Here is a 21,376-nt window from a genome sequence, read left to right as displayed (position 1 = left end):
GAGTAGTTCCAATCACCTTAGGCCTTAGACCCAAAGTTCTGAAGGTCGACGATCCATCCGCTACATTAGTGAAAACAGCCAGGTGCAGGAAACAAGCTGCTTGCGGTGGCGTCAGAGATGCACTTTTATCTTTTCTGATTGATCTTCACCAAGCCAGACCCAACTCCGATCAGTCAGAGCCCAGAGGAGTCTCCGACCGGGGGACTAGTCTAGGCTGATTTCAAGCATACCTAGTTGCATTCCAAGTTCCAGCTTAAAGAGCCAGGATATGGCTGGGATCAAGGGTCCTCATGTTGATTCGCCAGAAGATGAAAAGGCCCGATGCAAGGGATCGGTTCAGGTGGGTTTCGCCTTGCAACCCATGTTCTATTGCACACTTCCCTGTCTGATATTACTTGTCACCCACGGTTGTCTTTTCCTTATTCGAGTATGACATCTTGATTGCGATCTACCAGCCAACATCTGCCCCATCAAAATCTACTGGCGATACCATTCGTGCAAGGTTGGTTGCTCATGGAAAGTTTTGACTAGGAACCATCTCCAACAACGCTCCATGAGCATGTCAGTGTTCTGGACGACTATGATGCTGAAAAAATCCTCCCATATGAAGCAGACGATTCTCCATTTCCTGAGGTCCGCGCTGTGGTGCAGCCAGTTGACGACGTGAGTCTGCCTGTCAACACAGTGCGCGTCTGGGTGATCGGCATCGTATTCACTATTGTATGTCATACATGTCTCGTGCCGAACCGTAGATCGATCCGCTAATGCGTTAGCAGGTCGGAAGTGGGTTGAATCAGTTCTTTAGTCTACGACAGCCTAGCGTCAGCATTAGTGCTCTGGTTGCGCAGCTCGTGGCGTATCCGGTCGGTTGCGCGTGGGCAAGATGGGTGCCACTGGGCTGGGTCAATCAGAACAGACATTTCAATATCAAGGAGCATGCTTTGATCACAATCATGGCCAATGTCTCCTTTGGGTCCGCTGCAGCCACCCAGGTGATTGAGGCTACCGTCAGATTTTACGGGATGCCTTCACGAGGTGGGTTCCATCTTCTGCTGACAATTACGACACAATTACTTGGCTTCGGTCTCGCGGGAATGGCTTCGCGCTGGCTCGTCGGCCCTGCTACGATGATCTGGCCCGGGGTGTTATCAAACGCTGCGTTGCTACAGACATTGCATTCGCGCAGCAATCTACTTGCGGATGGATGGATTGTGTCCCGCCTTCGTTTCTTTCTGATAGTGTTTACCGTCGGCGCTATCTGGTACTTTGTCCCGGGCTATCTGTTCACCGCGTTGAGCACGTTCAGCTTCATTTGCTGGATCGCCCCGCAGAACGTCGTCGTCAATCAGCTGTTTGGGCAAGAGACTGGGCTGGGGATGTCTCTTTTGACCTTTGACTGGGCACAGGTCGTTTTCGCGAATCAAAGCCCGCTACTCGTTCCTTTCTGGGCGGGACTCAATGTGATGGGGTCGTTTGCCCTGTTTTACTGGATCATCTGTCCCATCATCTATTACACCAACACATGGTACTCGGCCTATATGCCTATGATGAACTCCAATACGTTTGACAACACTGGCAGGCCATACCACACCAAGCAGGTCATGAATAGGGATGGGACAGTTGATACAATGGCGTACCGCCATTACTCGCCCATGTTTCTTCCGGCAGGCTACGCACTGACATATGGAATCGCATTCGCCAACCTTACGGGCATCTTTGTCCATGTTGCGCTGTATAATGGAAAGGATCTGTGGGAACAGTGGAAAGGCAGGAACAAGAAGGATATCCATGCGCGATTGATTGCTGCCTACGCAGACGTTCCATGGTGGTGGTTTGCCGGTGTAACCATTCTGATATTCGTTCTCGGCATTGTCACCAACGAAGTCTGGCATACAGGGCTTCCTTCTTGGGCTGTTTTGGTAGCGTTCATCCTTCCCATGATCTACTTCGTCCCAGTTGGGATCATCAAGGCTACCACCAACATCAGCAGCAATCAATTGAACCTTATCACGGAGTTCATCGGAGGGTATGCTTTTCTGGGACGGCCTCTGGCAAATATGGTGTTCAAGTTCTACGGCTATGTGGCTGTCTCCCAGGGGCTAGAGTGAGTATGATTCATTCACTAACCGACGACGCTGACTGTTTTAGATTTGTGGCCGATATGAAGCTCGCTCATTATCTCCACATCGCCCCACGGACGCTGTTCATGGCTCAAGGATTAGCCACACTCGTTGGAGCCATCGTCCAATGCGGTGTCTCTGTCTTTATGATCACAAGATTTGACGACATCTGCACTCCAGAGGCGGATGGTGGATTTACTTGTCCTCACGGTCGAGTGACCTACTCGGCTTCTTTGATATGGGGTGAGTGCATCTCTCCCTCTTTTTGAGACTCCTACTGACAGACAAGGCGCCCTGGGTCCCGGACGGAACTTCTCTCCCGGTCAAATCTATGGTAACCTCCTCTGGTTCTTCCTGGCCGGACCAGTAGTAATTGTCATCACCTTTGTCCTTGGACGGCGCTGGAAGTGGTTTAACAAGATCTCATGGCCTGTCGCCTTTGGAGCCATGAGTCTTGTTCCGCCTGCGACAGGGATCAATTTCTCCTCGTGGTGGGTGGTCAATGTGATCTTCAATGGGGTCATCAAGCGGAGGAAGCCCGCATGGTGGTCCAAGTACAGTGAGTCATGTTTGCATCTGTGGTAATGCTTTTACTGACTCGCTCAGATTACGTTCTGTCTGCCGCCCTCGACTCTGGCGTCGCCGTGGCCACCGTCATCATCTTCTTTTGCATCATGCTTCCAGCCGGCCCATTGCACTGGTGGGGGAACAGTGTGTATCGCCAATGCGCTGATGGCAGGGGGACGCCGTGGAAATCCTTGCCATCTTCGGGATATTTTGGACCACCGAGGGGGACATGGGAGTAGATAGATTTCTTCACATATGACGAATTTATGACCATCCAGCCTCATGCTGGCAAGTACCAGTTGATAGGAGTGTACCCTAGATCTAATATCAAACCTTGACAGCTCGTCCCCTGACATACACCTTGGCAATATTGCGATCATCACCCGTCATCAAGAACTTCTCAAAGATGACCTCAATTGAATCCCCCTCTTCCACCGGCGTCATAACATCCATCACCACCTCCTCCCCGGTCCGTACCTCCAACGCATCAAACTCCTTGCCAACAGCGAAATTCCCAACCCTCTCATCCAGCCCACACACCTGCGCACCCCCCAAAGTCGCCAGGAAGAAACACTCAGCCACCGACAACGCTGGATCCGCGCCACGGGTCTCCGTCGCCCGCGCCGTGGACACCACAAACGCCTGCTTCATCACCTCGAGCATGGAAATCGAATGACCCCCGCCACTATCAGTCCCTAATCCGACCTTGATCCCCCGCCGCAGATACTCCCGCACCGGCGCGACCATAAACGCCTGCATAGTCGTATTGGCAATAGGACAATGCGCCACGCCACAGCGCAGCCGAGCCAGCGTCTCCATCTCCTCCTCCCGCAGGAAGATACAATGCGCCAGGATCGACCGCTCATTCAGCAGCCCAAACCGCGCATACAGCTCCGCCTCATGCGCGAAGTCCGGGAACAGCTGCCTCGTGAACTCCATCTCCTGCTCCGCCTCGTTGAAATGCGTCTGGATCGGCAGGTCCGGGTTCGCCGCCGCGAGGGCCCCAAGACCAGAGAGGACCTCCTCGTCGCAGGAGATCGCAAAGCGAGGCGTGATCACCGCGTTCACAAGCGGTCGTTCCTCGCCGCCGTTGAACTCTCGCATCCACTGGATGAACTCCCCCGTCTCCTTGACCGATACCCCCGCGTTGAGATCGCGGTACCACCCCGGCGCATGCCGGTTCATGTTACACCGGCCGACGAGCGCCCGCTGGCCCTTTTCGCGGCATACCTCCGCTAGGGTCTTCGTCGCGGCCAGATGCTTGGAGGCGTAGTAGGTTGCTGTCGTGATCCCCTGCCGTAGTAGGCCGTCCACGGCTGCGCTGTACATGCGCTTGGCGTACTCTACGTCTTCGAATTTCGCTTCGTGTGCGAAGGTCACTGTCTCGAGCCAGTCGAGTAGTGAGATGCCGCGTCCTACGCCGCGCTGGGCCCACTGCGGGGCGTGGTTATGTGTGTCGATGAAGCCGGGGATCAGGAAGGAGTGTTTGGGCAGGTGTTTGACGGGGAAGACGTCGGGTGCGTAGCCATTGTCTGCGATTAGCGTGTTGATGGTTGAGGGGTCAGTGTTGGGGACCAGAGCCTGGATTTTGCCGGTGATGTCAACGAGGAGGAAGGTGTTGGGGAGAATCTGGAGGTCTGTGGGGGAGAGGGAGTGGATGATTGTGCCGTGGAAGGCGAGGGGGAGGCCTGTTGCTGTTGGTGTTTCGTTCATTTGTGTTATGTTATGAATAGCTATGGAAGTGATGATAGAATGAAAGAAGAATGTTGAGGATGGGATGTCTGTGTAGTGATTGATGCTTATCAGTGCGGGGCAGCTGCAGGTGACGCAGAGATCAACATGCAATGATATCGGACTGCTTTTTGCAAAAGCATCTCAGTTGATGTTGAGAATGATTATAATTCTTTGAATGAAGACATATGCATGCAGTATTGGCAATTTCGAGGCGAACAAAGGCATTGGTTCCGAATGTTGCTCGTAGTGACTCGAAAGATCACTCCATTTGATCCAGTTGCAGCATGTCCGCTAGCCCAGGGAAGTGGTTATGGAGGAGCACCTGGGAAAGTATTGAGTTCTGCCTAGCCAGTGATACAGTCTCTTCAAAGTCGATGAGCGATCTTGCGCGGCCAAGGGTGCACGCAGATGCAGTGATGATATTGAATATATACAAGAACATAATCCTAGACTACAGGGTATAATATGTCGCCATCTCCTCCTGAAACCAATCATAGGAGTAAAATAATTGCTCTGCCAACTGAGGGTCAATCACCGGCGCGCTCCCCCGAGTATCGACAAGCAACACATCATCCAGCATCGGCGCCAGCGGCACCGGTGGCGGTGGGATGGCTGGTAGCGAGGACGGTGGGGTTGGGGGAGGAGGTGGCTGTGGTGGGGGATACGGTGTTTCCTGCTGCGGCTGGTGCTGCCGTTGTTGCTGCTGATATGCCATTTGGCTGAAAATCATCGTGCTTGTATGGCGGAAGTTCTCTGCGAGTCGTTCAACGCCAGGCCGTCGCTTGCCAAACTCCTCCAGAAGCACAATCACCGCCTGGATGGCCCGGCGCATCATCTGCTCATCCGGCTGCCATAAGGGCGACTGTCCATCCCGAAACGCCCGTGAATTTTGTTCTAAGCACCAGAGAATGGTAATTCCAGCGAAATACGTCTGGCTCAGCGTCAACCAGATCCATTTGATCTTGCCCACTGAATAGCTGTCCCAGTACGATCGAATGACCTGAATGCTAGAGTCGCCACAGCTAACAATGCTAGTTGCGTCAGGGGTGGGATTCCGCGGACTGGGGCGGTACATCAAAAGTAGAGTGGTGTAGTAGAGATAATCATAGTAGCTGGTCGAGTATAATAGTGCAGGCGGATACACAGGCGCTGACGTGCGCCAGTCGTCAAGCTCTTGCCGGAACTGAACCAGCGTCATCGAAACTTCTTGAGGGTCAGGAGGCGGTTGATTATTGTACACTAATTTGTTAGTTAGAACAGCAAACTGCCATGAAAGCACTCACAGTAACGATAGATCCGGGAGAACAGGCGGCGCAGCTTAACCACCTGAACCGGAATGGTCATGGTACTGCCTCCCGGCACTTCGGTCCAGTCATCGTTAAACTCCCGTGGCAGACTCACGCTGATATCCTCATCAGCAATCCCCAACGGCCGCCCGAGTGTTGACGCAATCAACCGGTCGAGATTATACAAACTCCAGAACGCCCGCTTGGCCATTTCCTCCTCTATCAGACTAGCCGAGGACCGCACCTTGTGGAGGCCAAGGCTGGTCGCCAGTCGCATGGCCGTTCCCAGAACATGCCACACACTAGGGCCGGTGGTCGCAAACATTGTATATAGCGCCAGACTCAGCAATGCCCGTACCGCGGCCAGGTCCTCGTTCTGCAAGGCCAGCGAAAGCGTCTGCTGACTAGCGCGATAGAACTCACTGATCTGCGCATCGTCCGCCGATCCGATCAACAGCGCAATGGCTATCGTGATATGGTACGAGTAGTGATCTTCCGGAGTCGGTACTCCACCCGCGTAGATGTGTCGCAGAAGCGCTAGAAAGTCCGGTCGCGACAAGAAAGGATACTGGTAACCCATACTGTCAAAGTAGTTACCTGCTATTCGTTCTGCCTCTTCCAAGGACGGTAAACGGACGACTCGCGGAGCCGACACAGTCGGACGTGCGACCGACGGCCGACGATGCTCAAGCTGGTCGCGGAAAATCTCCCCTACGTTGGGCAACTCGGTTCCAAACCCCGATGTTTCTGACGCTGGCGGACCGGTCGAGGACCCTCGTCCGCTACCGGCAGGACTTGACGTCGTAGCACTGCCCGCACCGATGGAGTGTCGATTGCTGTATCTGGCCATTATGGCGGGGACCTGGTACCACCAATCCGGATCGCCTTCCCCATCCACATTGCTTCCCGTCGGTAGCTCAGCCACCGATAGGCCTGTCTTTCGCCGGACGACGTCTTCCAACCATTGTACTCGTTTCTGGAGATTCTCGAGCTGGTCGCGAGGGACGGAGGCGCTGGCGACTAGCGGACCGGGTGGTGGAACAGTACATCGGACCCCGGCGCGAGTGCACGCAGAGCAATTCGGATATCGGAAATCACATTTCTTCTTGCGTTTGCGACAGAAATCACACGCGGTGGAGACGCGTTTGGGGCGGGCGCCGTGAGAAGGCTGCAGCGGGGAAGCGACATTGGCGGTGGTGGAGTTGGGCGGTGGAAGAAGAGGAGGCACGGATCGAGGCTGCAACTGGGACTGGGACGAAGAGGATGAGTGAAGAGGGGGAAGCGGAGTAACGACGGATTCAAGGCGGAATTTGCCCAACTGATCGCGAAACTCCTTATCACTGGCGATGGAGCCGTTGGTCATGATGGACGGATTGCGGTCAGTGTCGGTCGTGGTAGCGACGAAGGCGGAGGTGCACGCTCGGACGGGCCATAACGATCGGACGCCAAGGAAGATGGTGTAAATTCAGGGATCAATCATAAGTGATGGTGAGAAAGATTAATGTATTGATGTATTGACGATGAAGAATGTGGTTTGACGGAGAGATGTTGTTGGCTGAAAGAGGAAAAGTTGTAGTGGAAAATCGGCAATAGAGTTGGAACCGAGATTAGGAATGTTTGAAGAAGCGAATACTGCCAGTCAGGCAAAGATAGCAGTGTTACATCGACCTAACTATTTGCATTCATTGACTTTTATTCTTTTTCTGATTGACAGTTGCATTCATAGTCCAGATGTAGAGATCTTGGTCTGGTCCATCTCGTCCCTCTTGAGTGCGACTTCTGTGCATGCCGACTGGCAATATATTCTTCAACGACATCTCAACGTCTGACCTGAATCATGAATGAGGCAAATCCACAGCCAAGACGGCGCCCATTTCTTGTTCTGGGCAGTTATAAGGGTCATGTCACTGATCTGGACCCGTCAATCCGGTGATATCACAGCAATTTACAATCATTCAGGCTAATTCGCCGTCCATCTGCCGTTCAATTGACCCGCTCTATCGCCCGTCATTTCGTCAGGCCTTCGACTCCTCCCTAGAAGAGTACCTTTAAGCGAGACGTTGCAAATCAGGTTCTCCAAATTCTCCGCGATGAGACCTCGTCTCTCCTGGAGTCCTGACTAGTTCGGGGGGCCGACGGGGTTCAACAACCGATGCGGAGTTGTACCTCGTATTCACCCCGACGATCTTCTTAAATGGCCGAGTGAGATTCATCAAATCGCAAACGATGCCACTATTGATGCAGGAGATTATTACGGTAGTATCCCTGGGGTTAATTTTGGGAGTGATCGACATCGTATTCGCCCTTGAATGCGACAATACGGGCAGGCAAGATGACGAGCTGGATATTCGAAATATCGCCGAGAGGAGGATAAATAGGACTCTTTGTCCGGCAGGTCAGGTCTGTTCTGATCACTTTCTCAGACACAGTCAATCAACATGATGCTTGATCTGAAGCAGATTGCGGCCGTCCTCCTGGCTTCGGCCTCTGTGGCCCAGGCCGCCGTTCAAGGCTTCGATATCTCCCACTACCAGTCCAGCGTCAACTTTGCGGCGGCATATAACTCCGGTGCTCGCTTCGTCATGATCAAGGTGCGTCTCGTCTATGCTCACTGCCATACGGAGAGCTGATCGTTCTAGGCCACCGAAAGCACCACCTACACCGACCCTTCCTTCTCCAGCCATTACACCGGTGCCACCAATGCTGGTTTGATCCGCGGTGGTTACCACTTCGCCATCCCTAGTGACAGCAGCGGCGCCACACAGGCCAAGTACTTCCTCGCTCACGGTGGAGGCTGGTCCAACGACGGCATCACCCTTCCCGGTATGCTGGACATCGAGTACAACCCCTATGGCGCCACATGCTACGGACTCAGCGCCTCGCAGATGGTCTCGTGGATTTCCGATTTTGTCGAGACCTACAAGAGCAGCACCGGTCGGTATCCGATGATCTATACCACCGCTGACTGGTGGAACACCTGCACGGGCAACAGCAGATCTTTTACTGAGTGTCCGCTGGTCTTGGCTCGGTACTCCAGCTCTGTTGGCACGATTCCAGGCGGATGGCCGTATCAGTCCTTCTGGCAGAACTCGGATAGCTATACCTATGGTGGGGACTCGGAGATTTGGAACGGCAGCTTGGATAACCTCAAGTTGTTCGCCAAGGGTTAGATGCGATGAAGTATACCACAGCATGTCGATAATTACTTTGATCTGATTACGAACTACACGTTATTGGGATAGTCCCAGATCATTCAATCATTCAATTACAACATAAGTTGCGGTAGCTAGTATAGCCAAGTTAAATGTGATACGTGAATGAGCACTCTCTTGATCAAGGCAGTGCTTCCGTGAATATAGGCAGTCCGTGAATGAAATATAGCATTGTTGATACTACGTCACTCATATGTATAATATTAACAGTCAGTATATCTGGTCCGTGAATAGCTTCAGTTGCAGGAATGCTCTTTAGCGAAGAATAGCCGAGGCATCACTGACGTGCTAAGGTATTTATACCCCTTCCTCCTCTACCACTCTTCTCTCCTTCATTCCTTTGCTTCCTTTCTATACATCTACTTGACTCTTTGAAGAGGGATATCTCGGGTCGATTCTTTGACTGAGAAGCCTACATGGGCACTCTTGGTGGATCTGTTATGATGAGAACCAAAACACATTACTGATCATCCCTGAGTGAGGTCAAGCTAATGACCTCGCCAGATGGGCCAGGGTAAGTAAAAGAATACCCCTGAAAACATCTGTCTGGCTAATTTATTAACCAGCGAGCTCCGAACTGCCTGGCTTGCTGTTGTACACCAACAGCCCAAGTCCACTGCATACTTTTTATATCGTCTTTGTTTACGGCCGTGTGGTTTGACACCTACGATATAAACAATCTGACTTGCATGCTTCAAGAGCATAATGACAAATTATCAGTTATTGAAAAGCTAGCATGTACCTGGCAGTTATTCCCGGGTGTCAACATGTGCCTGCTCTCGGCGCTCCCCGTGACAATTTCAAACACACAGGAGTTGAAAACTCTGACGACCTATGACTCCCAGTTCATTGTTTCTTCCTGGCAACACATTATTGCCTCCATATGGTTGTTGGACATCTACTTGTCACATTTTTGGACTCTGAAGCTCGCTCAACGGATCCTACTCCTTGTAACAGTTGCTTGATGTTTTATCTTTAAACAGATATACTCTCCTTTGGTTGAAGCGTACACCTCAACACGCGCGCAGGGAGGGTAATATCCCGGATCTCCTTTTCTCAGCTAGCTCGGCGTATGAGACCTGCCCGGGACGCAGAACCGAAGCAGGAAACTCTATGGCTAACTGGGATGTCTCATCTTCCCAGCCCTTTTTCATCGACTGCACACAAGGCCTGTGAGTGCTTCTACGCCATGTTCAATGCAACAGTCGCCATGCATTTTGTGAAATGGTACGTTTCTCGAATTCAGTTTATGGTTTATGGTTCTTATGGCTGACGAAATGTGGCTAGGTTGCGACAGGCATGTTGGGCAATGCCCATATGTCCCTGGCGGTCGAATGATGTGGTGGATTCCCTGGGAAATGAGCAAGAAACTGTCAGACTCCCACCTCTGTCATATTTACACCTCGTCCACGAGTTTAGGAACTGGTTCAAATTGGCTGGGAGTGATACGCGACATGGCCGCGAACCTCAGCCTGGCCAGCTCATTCCTATCGCTGTCGCACTGTGCAAAAATGCTGAAGGTCCATTGTTGTTCCCTTTCAGGGCGAGATGACCCCTTCTGAAAGGGTGAGCTTCTGCTCTGAGTACATCTTAACCGCGCTTCAAAATGAAAAACAGCCTGCCGTCATCTGGACCGCACCAAAATCTTTTGAAACCCCAGAACAATCTTCATTGAGGGAGAACTTCCCGAAACATTGTTCCTTGGGAGCCTGCTTACGACCACCATGCCAGAGTCCAATCTCCAAAGGGAGTGGAATCAGCTTGACACCATCTATATCTGTCAGCATCCTTCGCTTGAGGACATAAGCGACATTGGGTCGCCCAATACTGGTTTTTCGACCCGTCGATTTTGCGGAGCTAGAAACCATCTAGCTTGATCTCGATCTCAATGAATAGAAGCAGGTAGTTTCTACCTCACCACGAGCAAGGAAAGTCGGCTTTGGTTTGAATTTCATCTTCACTTTCGAACCAGTACCACGCTTAAGCGTCGACTTATTGTCTTCTGGGGAGTACAACACCCAGCTACCAACAGAAACAGAAGTTTCGACAGGTCCTTCGTTATCTTGTTGAGCAGGACGTTATCGGCCTGCATTCGGTACAATCGAACGCAGGCAATCAGCACACTCATCGAGTTGAGTGACCTTTGCAATATCCAAGATGCATGACACGATGCACGTCACTGAGCTCAAAGAACTCAGAAAGTACCATCATATTTTCCAGTTGAAAAGAGACGAAACACAACACTTACAGCCACGTTGCTCAAGGATAAGACTCAGCATGGCGGTCTTTGCGAGAATGCCACAGACATCAGAGACATCCATGACCGACCACTTCTGGCCTACGTGCCTCAGCACCTTCCTTCCGTTTTGGAAGCAATGCCTTGCGTGAGGCCTCTCTATCATCTGCTACTTACGCTGTCATCCTGGCACTTCTTCGAAAGCCTTTCCGAAACTCGAGGCATTACACGAGCTGGTCATTCAGCACAAGAGTGAACACAAAGGGCCACAGAGCATAGCGACAAGCGGCATCTCCTCAGCAAGCATCGAAACTCTATCTGGTGGTTGGCATACGCCGTCAAGATTGCGCCTCTCTTCCCAATGCCATGCCCGGATGGCTTCGTCCAGTGTGCATTCCACACAATCTGAGACATCGACGAACGGATATAGTGGAGGCCTCTGCGTTACCCAGACGATCCACACCTTTTGACCCAACCTGTGCCTAGAACTTGTTGTTTTCTGTGAAATGTACAATAATATGCCTAAACTACTATAATTCAATAGTGATTGTGTATACACCTCTTTATTGCAGTTATCTTATGCTAAACAGAAATGTAATCTGCCAACATACAGCTCCTAAATTCGTGAGTTTGATCAGTGATCCATGGCAAACCCGGCACAACAGGATCCAATGCCTGGCCCTATGATCTTGAGACTTGGGCAGTATACCGTACCTCAAACCGAGCGGAATGTATGTCACTATTTCCATGCACCAACACATCAAGACATGTGGTGTACTTTCAGCTATTGGATGCATGGGTCCATTTCCTTCCGTTGAACAAATTATTACACTACTATTTCTACTACGCTAGGAATGGTTGTCTAGACGCCTTTTTTAGTCGAGTGGTTATGTGGTTGACACCTTCTGTCTACTTTGGCGATCAGAGTCCCTCAGCAGTTTGCGAGATACCAGGAGGATACTTTTGTTCCTAGCAAGATGGCGTATGTGAAGTTAGTTCAAGATAAACTAGATTCTGCCTACGATCCGTGTCTACAGAGCAACTGAATTTCTGGCAAGGTGCTCTGGCAGATACGTCGAAGACATCATATTGCTTGCGAGCATGGGTATCCACCATCGCCCGCACAACACACGGAATCATGCTTGGGGCAATAGAAGTGGCCAAACCTTTGCACTTAAAATAGACTCAACGGGGTTACTTGAGTATACGAGTCAATCAGACTTTGGAGACTCTAGCAAGTCTGACACTTTCCGGAATGGGGTTTGTAAAATCTGTTTGTACTGTCTCTATCCGGCTTAGGTTCGGTCCAAGGTCGAACGACCTACCTGGTCAGAGAATGGTTATGAAAGAGAGCTAGATTTTGAATTATGTGATTTGGCATCGATAAGGCAGGTTTGATGGTGGGTTGGAAGGGTATGTATGTTGGGATTTCTTGATATATATATATACATAGGGGGTTGTTTATATCAATGGGCAATACTATTATATGTTGAAATGGGAGAATTGTAGGAGTCTAGAATTTAACATGACCAATGATCAATAGAATGATGCATAGTCCTGGGAACTATGAATGAATCCTTCAGCTACAGTTGAGTGCCTACAGTCTACCATAATTGCGTCTTGCCCCAAGGAAGATGTTTCCTATATAGTGTACTAATACGACAGCATGCACTTTTGCGAGATACCATTATGTGAACCTTTGCTATCTAGCGCAGGCTGATGCCAAACTATCTAATCAAACAGACGGAGCTACTCTCCACACAAGGACAGGTAGTCTTTGACAAGGATTTTGTACCATTGATCGAGACCTATATGACGCCGTGAAGACTACGAGCTGAAAACTTCTGCCACCAATCAAATTGTGGTGATGACGGCTGTGGGCATCTGTTTTTGCTCAGGCGTTTGCAGTCGAACTGAGCCCGGGAATCCACTGTCGTGTTTGCTGCTTTCAACAGGATATCCCACGGATACATTGCGAATGTGTCTTGACTTTGAGCATAATCAGCGGAGCCGTCTGGATTCAATGTTAAAATCATCAAGTGGTGAAAGCTATCGGGCATAGAATAGTCGACTCATATTTGGCGGGATACCTGGCTTGGTGGGTGGAGGATCCTCTTATTGTGTGAAACTACTCAGTGTTTCGCAAAAAAAGACCTTTTGATATCTGCTGAATTGAACATAAGAGGCTAAAAATTTGTCTATTAGTCTTTAATAATCATCAAACAGACCTCACTGCTGCTAGCTGGACAGGGGTGGGTGGAACTGAGGCAAATAGGATTGAATAGAGGGAACGTGAAGTGACTCCTATAAGCCTCATTCCGTGAATATTTCCAGAGTTAGCGATCATGAGCTACGTCACTAATTCTAAGTATATAAAGGGATTTCTGAGGGTACGTGAATTAATTAGGATGATCCATAGTGCCTCTGACCTATCTCGCCTATTATCTGCTGCCCCCCACCCATGAATTTATACTCAATCTCGCCCTTCCTCATCTCATCTTTTCTTCTCCTCTTACTCACCTCTATTTACGCGCGAGTCTGATTAATGCTGCCTGTCATCTCATTTCTCTTATCTTCTCTTTACTTATTCTTTGGACTTTATCACATACATCTCTATTAATTCTTTGTTCCGCTTCTTACGCTTTCATATCTGTCATTACCCTAAGATGCTGAGCTGATATGCTTTGAAAGAAGGCTGCAGTAAGCGAAAAAAATCAACGACCCCATTTCAGATGTTCTATATGCTCGAGTGAGACGCACAGCAGATGAGAACTAGTAATTCCCTTGATTTCCACTATAGTGTTGGAGAATAAAGCTGACCGCGTTGCTGAGAAACAGGATGACCCCAAGGCCGACATATCCTTCAATGCATGTCCCTCTGATTTTCTGAATATTGTCTTCTGCCTAGAGTGAAACAATGCTGCTCGGCCAGATCTCATTGAGAAACCCGAACAATATCAAACTCGCCTCCGTGCTTGAAAAGAGCGAGGACTTTTCAGATTCATGTCTTTCTGCTTTCATGCTTCTTGGTTAAAGTGATCCGCTCCAGGCAAGGAAGTATCGAAGCCAAGGGGCGTTCCTGGTAGCTCCAAAAGTTTACCTGGTCCTTTTGCTGGGGTTCGAATGCCATCGACGGACCGGTTGAGAGCTACAGTATCTCTTTGAGTTGAAGGTAAGCCACTATGTCCCCTACATTGTGCGCATTACTCATGGCTCGAGACTTTCGTTAACGTATCTAGTGGCAGGACCCAACGACGGCAGCAAGGCGACTACTCATGCTGCAGGGCTGCATTTTGAGGACTTCTTGGTCCAAGCCGAGACGTATTGACCGCATCCCTCAAATTTTACATTGCAGCAAGCCTCAGAATTGCGCGGATCTGCTTGACAGGCAGTATTTCAAGATGCAGAAGGGGTTCGAAATTCATCAAAGGCAAACATATGAGAAGCATCTTCGACTTTTACAAAAATGCAAGCAACGAAGTGCATTTGATCGAACCCCAGAGCAGCTTGCGAGCACGCTTTTGTATTACACCGTCAACGTCGACGTGGCAAGGACTGGCCCGGACGATACGACTTAGGGATCAGTCTACTGACTGCTCGCCCATTGATCCGCCCACTAGGCTGAGCCCACGTCAACGGCGCCTTAGCGACAGTGTTGCTAGTGTGGACGACATGTCCACTGAGCCTAGTGACAGAGCTGCCTGATTGGGTCCATTACAGAAGGAAATCCAACAGTTTGAAAAAGGCTGGACCGCCCTGAAACGCATATCCGGCATGTGGAACAGGAATACGTCCATGATTCTAGAGTCTCCCCGGACCCAATTGCTCGAGATCCTAATCCAGCGCAAACTCCTAGGAGAAGAGTCGAATATCGTGATCCGTCTGATACACCAGATGATCATGATCCCTCCCCCCACACCCCCTGCACTGAAGATCGAGAAATCGAGCCCCCTATCTGTTGGTCCACCATTGGACCGAAACAACCTAATGTCCCGTTCCCCCTCTCGCATATCCAAACGATTACACGCGCTAATAAAGCTCCTTCAAACTCAAATTGAAAGTCTTCTCGAACCGCTCACTCTCAGGCAAACCGCCGCGCCGCCTCCTAGATGAGATGAATGAAGAGGCAGAAAAGAAGCGCGGAAGAACATCCGGGGGATCGCGATCTCGTGAAGTTTCGGGAAGTCCAATCGAATACGGATATGATTACGAATATGAATTCGACGACGGCGGATACGGATTGCATTCCTATCCATCTCTGACCATGATAAGGAAAGGATCGGTCCGGACGAGCAACCGTCAGAGCTGATCCTTGCCTGGGTTGCCGCACGAGCAGCTGGTGGATTGTCGCCATGCGAAGCGGCTGCAAGTGGTCAAGCTATTCTTGTACCACACCCATCGAGGTTTCATCTCTGCAGGAGATTCCGGAGAGATTAAGGCCTCGATGCCCTTCCTCTTTGCTTTTGACGAGGGGCATGGCAATCAGTCATCCTACTCCATCAAATTTTGCACTTTCATGATGTCACTGTTCCCTCAATCATTCTCCATGGCGAGCGTGGAACTTTCGATCATGGGTGGACGTTACGTGGAACGGCCAGTCAGCGAAGCTGCTTGGTCTAATTTGTGTACGCTCCGGGGAATTCAAGCTGGCCTCCACCAGTTCTGGAGTAACTTACGGGCAAGTATTCGCATGCTGATCCCCCTAGCTGATATGATGTGGTGGACGGACAAAGTCGCTGACATTGAAGGTTCTTCAAGATATATAACACTCCTCATCGGCAAGCAAGAGCCATAAAAGTCTCCCGATATCCTCGGGTAGGTAAACTCCCAAGCTGTCAGCGCTTCTGTGCATCAGCAATCGTTGCTGCCCTCACTTGTCATGGTTGGCAGTCATTGTTGCGGTCGAGCCAAGGCCGGATCCACGTAAGTCTTTTCTATTGTTGCTCAGACTGCAGTCCGACTTGCTCAATGACTGAACAACGTACAGATTGCAAAATATATGAAGCTGTCAGAGAGCTCGAAAGGCATCGGTGTCGATTGATGCTCACGTCGAGGCAGCTATGTCACTCTTGTGATGGTTTGGGCTTTTTGCTGTACGGGCCTTGCTCAAGGGATGATTCAAACAACCCTTGCGGAAATGTCAACGAAGGTCAGCACTATGAAGCCTCCTTCACTCTGGTCAAATACATCTTGGAATATATAGACAAAGGGTTCATCGTCCCGAGTAACGCCCCGTTCGCGTCTCCGATTCTGATGGCAGAGAAACCCGGGGGCTACAATTCTGCGTTGATTATCGGAATCTGAACGCTATCAGCCGGAAAGATCGCTACCATTTGCCCTTGATTGACCAAATCTTGGAAGATATACGGCAGGGATTCCATGGCATCAGACTAGATCCGGGCTCAGAAGACTTGACCACCTTCCGTCCTGGACCCGTGGAATTGGCAAATCATTCGTCTCTCTGCTACTATGAGTTACATCCATCCATTTCAACACTTCATTTTCGATCTGGGTTGATCTTTGACGTTGCATTCCTTGCGAGACCAATGGCCTGTACGGACCCCCAGCACATCAAAGACTTCCGACGCGGAGGATGTGCTCTCTTCGTCGTTCGCCACACTCATCAATTACAAGCCCACAGCCCCAGCAATCCCAAAACATCGTCAACTACTGGCCGACTTGCACTATGCTCCACAGACTACTCATTGCATCAGGAGGGCATGACAGTTCACTGGAAAAGGACCTATCTACCAGTGGCGATGACTACGTGCGCCATCAAGAAGAATTGTTGCTTCAATCCTGAGGGAAACTTCGGCAGGAACCAGATAACCTGATAAGTCTTTCGCTGCGAGCTTCCACCCGGGATCATGGACTCACCAGCGCCCAATGTGATCCCAAATGACTTTGTCCCAGCACTCCGAGGAAGTCTACGTCGGTCTTCTGATTCGAAAGGACAATGGAAGTTCTTCAAAGAAGATGAATATCGTGGTACGCACCAGGACAACACCCTGCAACCTTTCTCCTGAAGTGCCTAATCGGAGGTATGTCAATATTCTTCATTTCAATGTACATTGTAACCGAGCATACGATAACACAAATTTTTTAGATAGTGGATGTTGTCCCAGCACTCTGACGAGATGTATCTCACCTTCGCGAAGGTTGATGTCGGGCACAGCCGCACATCGAATATCCCTGAGAGGAAAGATTAGCAACATTCGGATTTCTAGTCTGGGACTTGACACACGACCATGCATATTAATGCCAACATGCGAATCGAACAGATCGATCTTCGCATCCCTCATCCGCTCAGTGCTGCGGAGAATCGTCGGCTGTTGACGAAAAGTTCCCGTTGACACGAGTGCTCGACATTCTCAGTCCCCAGCACGTTTCTGTTCAAGAGAAACAGATAATTCTTAGAAATTATCTTACAGATGCCTAAGTGCAAGTCGCACTGGTTATCTGACTCAGGCAAAGGCTGAATTCTTTGTGAAAAGAGTTCGGGCGAGCCTGCAAGAAAAAGGAGAGGCCTTGCAATCTTTTCATACCGTCGGAACTTTTGTCACACACAGTCAGGTCGCAGAGGAGCTTGCATCAAAGTACCTGAACTATGTCGTTTAGGTAAATCAGGAGAGAACACTAATTCGCACTTTCCAACCTTCGGAGCCGATTCTCGCCTGAGCATCAACCAAAACTCGTCCTGATATCACGTACACTGTCTTACGACGCGGTTTCGACCGCATCTCTGAGATGCACTCGGATTCGAATCGAAAGACGGACGTCACATGGCCTTCTTGTGTATCTCTCTGGCTACCAGAACCCCAACATGTCACTGCTGCTTCTGTGGCAAAATATACCTTGAGACAGTCGTTGAAGTGCCCAGTGAGTCGGAGGATACGCTCAAACTTAGCCAATGATGCTATGTCTCGGTGGAAATGGACTAGCACAATTGCTGCGCCTGGTGTTTGTGCGTTTAGATGACTACCGGCTGGATTACTCCTCTGTACAGCTCCTGTACTACAATCCATTCAATGAAAGACACTAACGGCTGGATAGATACCAAACTCGAACATTGGCATTGGAGAGGCTGGGCTCACCCACCAATTCAACCTCATTTTCAGATGACATTCGATCGTTTTAGGTAAACCACTCTCCAAGATCCCCATTTGAGCTTTGTCTCTTACCTGTAACGTCGGAGATTGACATTTGAAGTTCTTTGAGGAATGAATCAACCTTAATCAAGGTGACCGGACTGGTGCAACTTGACAGATTTATTCGAATAACATCCAGGCACAGCTTCGTGGTGCACTTGCTCACGACTGCCTCGGCGACCTGACTGAAACTTAGCAGTACATTCTGATTCCTACGCTTCTCTCCGGTCAAACTCCTGAGCTGTTTTGCGCATACACATGTCCGCCATGAGCCGTTCGATCATTGCCGCAAAGTACAGAGAACATATGAACTCATGCAAGAGGCTCTCAGGCAACCCGCTCTCCTCAGCTGACTTGGGCGATGATGTTCCTTGCAAGGTCCTCCCTTGTCGGATTTGAAATAAAAGCCATCGCCTGACATGTCGACGACTCTGTCTTCGGTAGGTACAATACCTGTTCCTTGGAAACGACACGTATCTGAGTCATTCATAGTGCCTACTCCTTCCATCGCTGAACAAGGCCATCTCGAAAGCCGCCCACGAATTCGGCATCGATCATGAGTGGAACCAATACAAATGGCATGGCACCGTGTGTCGCTGGGCAGTTCATTCATGCCTTCGATGAAATCCGTTCAGCTGCTGATGCTGACCAGCCCCATACCTCCTCAGCGACGTCACACCCCCATTCCCGTGCGTCGTCACACTGGCAGACCGCATCAAGTCATGCTCTTAGCACCATCGAACGAGGTAGTCAATGATCTCGCAGTTGGGATTGAGGAAGCTCGTTTACAATTCATTCCTGACCGTGAGGCCATCATCGTCCGTTGTCATGCACTCAGCACCGAGCAGGATCTGCTATTGATGTCTGCTAAGAAGCAGCGTCCCCCGCCCGCCAATGCCCAACCACACATCATCGCGGAAGATCACTCGACTCGTGATGACAGCCTCCTTGCGCAGGTTGCCCTTGCACAGATGTTGTTTGACTTCCAACAAGCACAAACTGCGCAGCCACTGGGCGTTACCGACCATCGGGTTAAGACATCGAGCTGAGCCTTGGTTATCGGATGCTGCAACTCTGCGGCATCATTCCGGCCCCATGGTCTACGCCGGGAGCATTCATCTCCTTCCGTGAGCACTATCGACTACACCAGGTGGGAGAGGAGTTTGACGATAAAACCTGGAAGGACTTTCGTTTAAAAGGCTCGCGAGGTACCCTTTTCACCAGCCTCAGACACCCCAGACACTGCTGGGCGGCTGAAGTTCAGAGTCGAGGCATGGCGCCTGAAAAAGAAGGTGCACATTTGGCAGGCTGGTCTTCCTACCAGCCGATAGCGAGCTCGCGGCGATTCGTGCACCTTTGTCCCGCATTCGCTTTACCATACACCAGCCAGGTAAGTCGTTCATATTCCTCCATGAGCTCTGTATCTGATATAGAAATTCACAACAGTCCTCTGTTCTGACGAAACCGAGCGTTATTACTCGTTATACTTATGCGGAACGCATTGTTTCTGCCTACCTCTTCTCATATTTTTGATTGTCTTTCTTTCCCCAACTAAGCAAACCGGCCACGCCGTGCAATTATCAAGTCCGATAGCAGTTCCAATGCTTCTAACAGAGCACCCGGGGTGGGGAAGTACGCTTGGAATCCCCTCCTGTCAGCTAGCTCAGCATATGAGAAATGAGAGGGCTGTATCCTGTTCATTTTTCCAGGTAAGTTACCAATAGCCCCTTCGGACAGAGAATTGACCTGACGTGTCGACACAGCGAGCCGCTTTTTGTCCTCAATAATGGTTCGCAGCATTGTCATTGCAGTTCTGGACTATCTCATACTGTGTGTATGAAGAATTTCTACCTGTCCTGTCATCTATTGGCTGGATATTCGTACTTCCCCTAGCACATATGGGCAGAAGAATCATTTGTTGCTACACCTCCTTCTTTCGTCACTGGGTGATACGATTTTTTGAATCCGATCAATTCTGAATGTTAATCCCATGATCATGCGGGAGGTATGATCTCTCCTTCCGAGTTGCGGCTGCGACGGTTGTCTTGCAACGGGGGCAATTGGTCCATTGTTCTAGTTTTCAGTTTGATTCCTTACTGGGACATAGGTTGCATTTAAATGAGGTATGCACATTTGTTCCTGATGTCGATGATACACTCCAATACTTTCCGTCTAGATACTCATCCAACCCATCGGATTTCTGCCTTATGACGGCACCCCATTGCAGTACTCAAACTGACGGGAGCTTGGCGAGATGGCGAGGAAGTTGGCATACACCATTCCGGCATTCCATCAATCATGGATTCAGAAGACCCGTTTTTACGAATTCGAAAGACAAAAGAGGCGTGGGAAACCAATACATCAGGTGCTTACCGCATTGATGCCAGCACTCCTGATGAAATGAATCAGCGAGACCGTGGCATCAGGTTCGGAGCTCCGCGTTTCCCAAAAACCAACGGCCTTCGATGAGCTCGGTCTCTTCAGGTGGTAAGGGTTTAATCTGGCCCAATGTGGACTGCTTCTTACTCATGCCTCGTTAGGAAAATCAGTCATCTACCGCCCAGAGTGAACGAGATGACATGCATACCGTATCCTGTCCCGTCGAATCACCATCACATCGACAAAACAGGCACCCCAGTCTCTTTGCTGCATGCCAAATGTGAAATTTCACGACCTGGCGACCTTTCGGTGCACTTCTACGACCTATTAAAATGTCGGCGAGCCGGAGAGAAGCGACCCCTCCTGAACATCAGACAGCTAGCTAGCTGATGCGTGATACCGCTCCAGAGCAATCCATATTTACCAGAAGCCATGCTCTCTTCAAGCTGAGGATTATGGATTCGAAGATGGCGTGGGGATGTTTTTGCATACGACTACCAATTCAAATTGAACTTCGACCATGCGAGTCAAGCTCGAAGCCCAGCCGTGCCATGGATTATTGAAGTCTTCACCTTTCCGACTTCTTTAGGAGCAAGCAAGCTTTGGCTATAAAACCTTCTCCATCTTGCTCATGTTCCTTATATCACAAGGCATATCAAAGTGGCTGGTGTTTTGAAATTTCTTCGTCTATCGA

The 21,376-nt window shown here is 50.1% G+C and overlaps 5 protein-coding genes across 5 annotated transcripts; 3 read left to right on the top strand and 2 right to left on the bottom strand.

Moving 5' to 3' along the window:
• Positions 1 to 268: 268 nt before the first annotated feature.
• Positions 269 to 2,926, top strand: optF (small oligopeptide transporter, OPT family; the record flags this gene model as incomplete). Its single annotated transcript, XM_026760253.1, has 7 exons — positions 269 to 340; positions 456 to 502; positions 567 to 720; positions 777 to 2,104; positions 2,149 to 2,363; positions 2,410 to 2,679; positions 2,727 to 2,926. 7 exons carry the CDS (start codon positions 269 to 271, stop codon positions 2,924 to 2,926), a joined length of 2,286 nt encoding a protein of 761 aa, XP_026613542.1.
• Positions 2,927 to 3,014: 88 nt separating this feature from the next.
• CDV56_106547 (putative guanine deaminase) lies at positions 3,015 to 4,400 on the bottom strand (the record flags this gene model as incomplete). The annotated part of the gene is made up of 1 exon (XM_026760166.1): positions 3,015 to 4,400. One exon carries the CDS (start codon positions 4,398 to 4,400, stop codon positions 3,015 to 3,017), a length of 1,386 nt encoding a protein of 461 aa, XP_026613541.1.
• A 472-nt stretch (positions 4,401 to 4,872) lies between these two features.
• CDV56_106377 (putative C6 transcription factor) lies at positions 4,873 to 7,070 on the bottom strand (the record flags this gene model as incomplete). Its single annotated transcript, XM_026759996.1, has 2 exons — positions 4,873 to 5,660; positions 5,705 to 7,070. 2 exons carry the CDS (start codon positions 7,068 to 7,070, stop codon positions 4,873 to 4,875), a joined length of 2,154 nt encoding a protein of 717 aa, XP_026613540.1.
• A 1,075-nt stretch (positions 7,071 to 8,145) lies between these two features.
• Positions 8,146 to 8,877, top strand: CDV56_106252 (lysozyme; the record flags this gene model as incomplete). The annotated part of the gene is made up of 2 exons (XM_026759871.1): positions 8,146 to 8,298; positions 8,347 to 8,877. 2 exons carry the CDS (start codon positions 8,146 to 8,148, stop codon positions 8,875 to 8,877), a joined length of 684 nt encoding a protein of 227 aa, XP_026613539.1.
• A 9,845-nt stretch (positions 8,878 to 18,722) lies between these two features.
• On the top strand, positions 18,723 to 19,352 carry CDV56_105520 (uncharacterized protein; the record flags this gene model as incomplete). Its single annotated transcript, XM_026759139.1, has 3 exons — positions 18,723 to 18,743; positions 18,796 to 18,891; positions 18,939 to 19,352. The coding sequence occupies 3 exons, from the start codon at positions 18,723 to 18,725 to the stop codon at positions 19,350 to 19,352; spliced, it is 531 nt and encodes a 176-aa protein (XP_026613538.1).
• Between the last annotated feature and the right edge of the window lie 2,024 nt (positions 19,353 to 21,376).

Source organism: Aspergillus thermomutatus, assembly GCF_002237265.1.
Source record: "Aspergillus thermomutatus strain HMR AF 39 chromosome Unknown NODE_124, whole genome shotgun sequence".
NCBI classification, from domain to species: Eukaryota; Fungi; Ascomycota; class Eurotiomycetes; order Eurotiales; family Aspergillaceae; genus Aspergillus; species Aspergillus thermomutatus.
Note: the sequence above shows the minus strand (reverse complement) of the source record. Positions and strands in the feature narration are given on the sequence as shown.